The sequence below is a fragment of the Montipora foliosa genome, chromosome 3 (genome assembly GCF_036669935.1).
Source record: "Montipora foliosa isolate CH-2021 chromosome 3, ASM3666993v2, whole genome shotgun sequence".
In the NCBI taxonomy this organism is placed as follows: domain Eukaryota; kingdom Metazoa; phylum Cnidaria; class Anthozoa; order Scleractinia; family Acroporidae; genus Montipora; species Montipora foliosa.
In genome coordinates this window covers 42387702-42392701 of record NC_090871.1, presented here as the reverse complement: position 1 = coordinate 42392701, position 5000 = coordinate 42387702, and the positions used below count along the sequence as shown (strand labels likewise).

Here is a 5000-nt window from a genome sequence, read left to right as displayed (position 1 = left end):
CGTCGACCACATCTTCTGATTCAGAAATTAATTAAGACTCGGAGTACTCGTAAATTTCTTTTATCGCTGGATACGACAGAGGAGTCAATGCGTGAGTTATGCACAGGCATATCTTCGCCAACTTTGAGCGATGAAGATGTTGCACCGCATGCTGACGACCCGCTCGCCGACGAGGAATGGACAGCAAATTATGAAAAGAAAAGAGAGGCCGACGAAGAACTGGAACGAAAACTTACGGACCGGTTTCATGGGAAGGTTGAAGTAAGCGAATGGTACGTACGATAGCAACATGACTGTGTTCACTTTGTTTACATGCAGATGCTTCTACGCGCTTACTTTGGTGTTAGCATGATCTTGTGCTTACCTTTCTTTATTTCAACTGCTTTCAACAGCTTTTCCTTAATTAATGTAGTGTTTGTACGTTGTAGGTGCAAGTGTAGCAACTGCGGTATTACTTCCCTTCAAAACATCAGTGAATGTTATTGCTGCAGTGAGCTGGAAGGTTGCTTAGAATCAATGAAGAGCGATCTTGTCCTTCAAGACCTTGCCCCTGATGCTACCTTGACCTGTATAAATGAACATCCTGGTTTTCAAGCGGTTTGCCTTCAGAAATGGAGTGTAAGGTTGGCAGCGGGTAAATACAAAACTAAAGGGAAACAGATGTATCGACAAACAGGTTGCGAAGAAAGGCGAGTCATGTAAACTGCTGTGAATTTTGTGTTTTCATTTTCGAGATTCGTAGATCTGCGTTTCTGGCAATGGCACTTCCAATATGATTTGAAGTGCTTGGCGAAAAGTGTAAGAGTCATGTTATGGTAACATTTGTTGCAGAAACAAGAAAATTTTCTTTCTTTTGTCAAAAGCAAAAGTTGCTTCTGCAACAAGTTTCCCAGTTGAGCCACCTGTGTAGCAATCCCGAGGAAACAATGCTTCTAGTTTAGCCAGACCTTAAGTTTGATAGTTAATAACTTTTTTCCTCTGATGTCTTTAAGTTTCTTAAGAGGGGTTTCCTATCGAGAGTTCTCAAGGCTGGTTTATGGAATGTTGGGGGCGAAGAGGATTCCTTTACCTGCTTGTGCATATGTAGCCATCAAAAATCAATTTCCAGTCAATAAGGATGAAAGCTTCACAGGATTTGACCTTGATGAAGAAGACTAGCATGTAGTTTTTAGGAACAATATTATAATACCAGTTCATTAATAAACTTGATACACCAGGGTCGAGTTCTCAAAGCACGATTAGCACTAACCCGTGGTTAAGTGGCATTAAAGCCTATAGGTTGTCATGGTATTTAACCTCGGTTAGTGCTAACCATGCTTCGAACAACTTGGCCCAGGGAGGGGGGTACTACCCTATATGGAAGTGCTACATGTAGCTTGCACAATAAAAATGGAATAACAATAGCACCTTTATTAAAATATCAAATCTTTGCAGCTGAGCACAGATGCGCTACTAACTGTGGACACTTAAATCAAACTAACTCCAAATAAAGCAGAATCAAATCAAACCTAATTTATATTTCCTAACAGAAAACAACTATTGTTTTTTTTTATTTTTGGGGCAGTCAAGAAATTTCCTATGCCCCTTCATTGGTCGATTACAAGCTAAACAGTAACGGGGTTTCGATGATTTCTTTGTTTGTTGTCTACTGCCTTTTCTTTTGGTCGATCCTTTACTACATGTACCACTTTCTGGGACTTGAGACACTGGTGAGACAAGAAAAAAAAAAGAAATGAATGAATAACTTCACCAAGGTCAACAAGGTATAGACATTAATTAATCTCATGTGTTCCCAATGCCATTAACAAATTAGTTCTACTGGTTGCAGACAGAATAAAAAATTATTCCCTGGGGGAGGATAACATTGCTTGTTGTAATAAATGTCTTTTAATGGTTCATATGTTCAATTTTACCTTCCTTGTTTTACTTTGGGTGTAGGCAACATAACATAAGAGCAATAAAACAAAGAAAACACTAAACTGCATGAAGAGTAATGCTAAACCACCGCATATAAATAACACATAAACAACAACAGTTACAGTACAAAATTGTCATTAATTCCCTGTGGTGGTAGTGCTGGAGGTTGCACAGAAGGGATCGGTGGCATGATGATGGCACAAACTTAAAATCATTGGGCTACTCAAAACAGCATCTCAATATACCTGGCGTAGTAGGAGGGACATCTCTTGTCACCATCTTATTCCTTTCATCTCTCTTCTGTAGTGCCTGCTCTCTTGGTTGTCTGTCAAGCATTGTGTTCATTGGAGCAGGGGTCAAATCTTTGAGTTTTTTGGCAGCCTCATTTAATTCATCCTTGCTGGCATTTACAAATGTTTGGTAAATCTCCTTCACATAGTCTACGAAAATTGAAAATAGCATGAAAGGGTGGTTAAGTCCCAAAGCAATGAGGCATGTATCTTACCAGGTATACATGTTTGTGTACAACATACATACCAAAGTTTGGTCTGACTCTAACATCCCTCACAGTTGCCTCTCCATTCTTAAACTTTGGGTAGGACACTTTTACTCGCTCTACTCCATCTGTCCCATGATGTTTAACTTCTCTTTGCAAATTAAAGTTGAAGTGCACTACAGCTAAAATACGCCTGCAGATTTTTTAGATAATGATGTAGACATAAGGGAGGAAATAATATCACATCTATATAATGTAGTGCCATATACATGTACATTAACTATCTTATGGCACTGTACAGTTCCATAATAAAAATTAATTAAAATAAACAAAAAAATTTAAAAAAAAGGAATGATATGCACATTTATGTGAAACTTGGTATGACACAAGCAAATTACAAAGAAACCATCTAGAAACGAAAAAACATACTTCTTGATTTTTCTTCGCCAAGAACCCCCTATCCAAATTAAACCAATTTATGTTAGGGATCTACAGTGTACAGGTAGGTAGTTGATGTACAGGTTGGCATTAGGTACTTTGTATTCAGTTGGTCTAAGGTTTCTTGTTAGATTATGCCACTGTCTAATGGATGTATCATTTTATGACATAATGACAGAAGAGAACAAAAGGAGAATTGACAAAAAAATCACTGAATTAATTTAAGACCTCATAGTATACTTCTTGTACCTGCAATACATGCCAATGTATGAGTAGGCAATCATTTTTGGTGCAAAGTGGTTCAGAACTGAATGAAAGCCTTCCAAACAGCTAGTTTGCGCAAAAGGAGAAGCTTGTTTTATCCCCTTCACGAGTGAATTATTTGTCAGTGCGGCACACAACTTGTCATAGACAACAGTCTCTTGAGATAAATACCAGCAGTAATAATATTAGATCATTGAGAAAAATACGCAATCATTTGTGTGACAAAAACCATGCAATACAAAGTTTATGAACAGACACACTATTTACCCAAACACCCTCTCCTCCATGTCAATTTGATTGGAGGTATAAAAAGCATTCCTTTATAATAGTTTCCACATTTGTATACATTGTACAATCAAGTGAAAGGGGTACAGAACATACCAACTCTCAACCATTTCCTGGGTTGAATGTCACCATGAGAACATTTGTTGAATAACGGATCCTCCAATCCAGCATGTTTGTTCACCACATGACTCAGAAAGGCCTTGAACTTGGCCCAAATTATTCTGCCATTCCCACTGAATGTGGACGTAGCACTCCACTGGAGGTGGTTCTCGCAAGGCTTGATCCATTCTCCCAGTGCTTCACACCCTTTTTCTTTGGATACTTTAGACAATACTTTACGTATTTCTGTTGAAATGGAGACAGGAATAAAAATGCATTGTAGCAAACTATTTATCTGTGATTTATAATACAGTGCTTATATTTTTAACACTAATTAAATGGCATCTAATTCGACTACACATACCAATAGCAAATTTCTCACTTTTTTTTAGATCCCAGATGTCAAAGTAGTGCACAATTTTGTTGAGAACTTTCTTCATGTGGCTGGCAATGGAAACATGCCTGTCAGATATGAAGGTAGTAATGACCAGGCCATATGCAAGCAAAAAATCCATACACTTTTTAAATGCCATAAATTCCATTGCTGGACTGCTTCCAGCATCATTTCTCTATACAGTAAATATAAACAAGGTAAAAAAAAGTTTGTTAGAAACCAACAACAAAAGTACCTGATGAAAGATGTATGTAAGGGTACATGAAAGGGTCTATAGACGAGAGGCAATACCTTATGATTGGTATAAAGTTATTTAAAATGAAAATATGTTGTATACAGTATCATAAAAGACCTCTATTGCTACTGTTGTCACTTTGTACAGAAGAGGTTGACAATTTCAGTGCTATATCTTTGCACAAAGACACTCAAAGCAAGGCTGCTGCCTAAGAAAAAATTAAGGGGCCCTCAGAGCTAAACGCTGAGAACTTAGGAGCCCAACATACACAATGCATGAAGTGAAAGGTGTTGCTGTGAAAAATTAAGGCGCCCAGAGCTATTCTTTGGGAGCCCCAGGCTACCGGGCTCCTGTTAGGCAACAGCCTTGCAAAGCATGAAAACTATAAGTATCCCTCGACAGCAAGCAATCCACTTGAACTAACATAAGTATATTAGCCACAAGAGTGCTAATTTTATTCATTTTTGGCAACCAAATAATAATTATTCAAGGAAACTCTCTTCCTACCTGGACCAAGGCAAAGTGTATAATCATTGGAACAGTGCAGCAGAACATTGTGTAGGCACACAATTTGGCACTATGGCCCATACTATCCACTTATGTCCAGGTTTGCACGCAAATGCGAAAATTGCAATTTTTGCGAAAAATCGCAAAAATCGTAAATGGTGCAAAGAAGAAGACAAATCCCCAACTAGGACTCGCGATTTTTGCGATTTTTTACAAAAATCGTTAAAATCGCAAAAATCGCGACTCTTCTCGGGGACTTGTGTTCTCTACCATTTCAGTGTTGTGCGCTGTTTGCGATTTTAACGATTTTTGCGAAAATTGCGAAAAATCCCAAAAATTGTAAAACTCTCAAAAGCTAGAGAAAA

General features: G+C 38.1%; 1 protein-coding gene across 1 annotated transcript in view; it reads right to left on the bottom strand.

Annotated features, from left to right (window-relative positions):
* Nucleotides 1–2136: 2136 nt before the first annotated feature.
* LOC137995875 (uncharacterized) overlaps nucleotides 2137–5000 on the bottom strand; it is a 10417-nt gene continuing 7553 nt past the window's right edge. The window contains exons 5-8 of the mRNA XM_068841339.1: nucleotides 4636–4724; nucleotides 3882–4068; nucleotides 3497–3745; nucleotides 2137–2357 (exon numbers count right to left, since the gene is read on the bottom strand). Of these exons, the coding sequence (XP_068697440.1) occupies nucleotides 2137–2357; nucleotides 3497–3745; nucleotides 3882–4068; nucleotides 4636–4724 (746 nt within the window). The remainder of the gene's footprint in view (nucleotides 2358–3496; nucleotides 3746–3881; nucleotides 4069–4635; nucleotides 4725–5000) is intronic.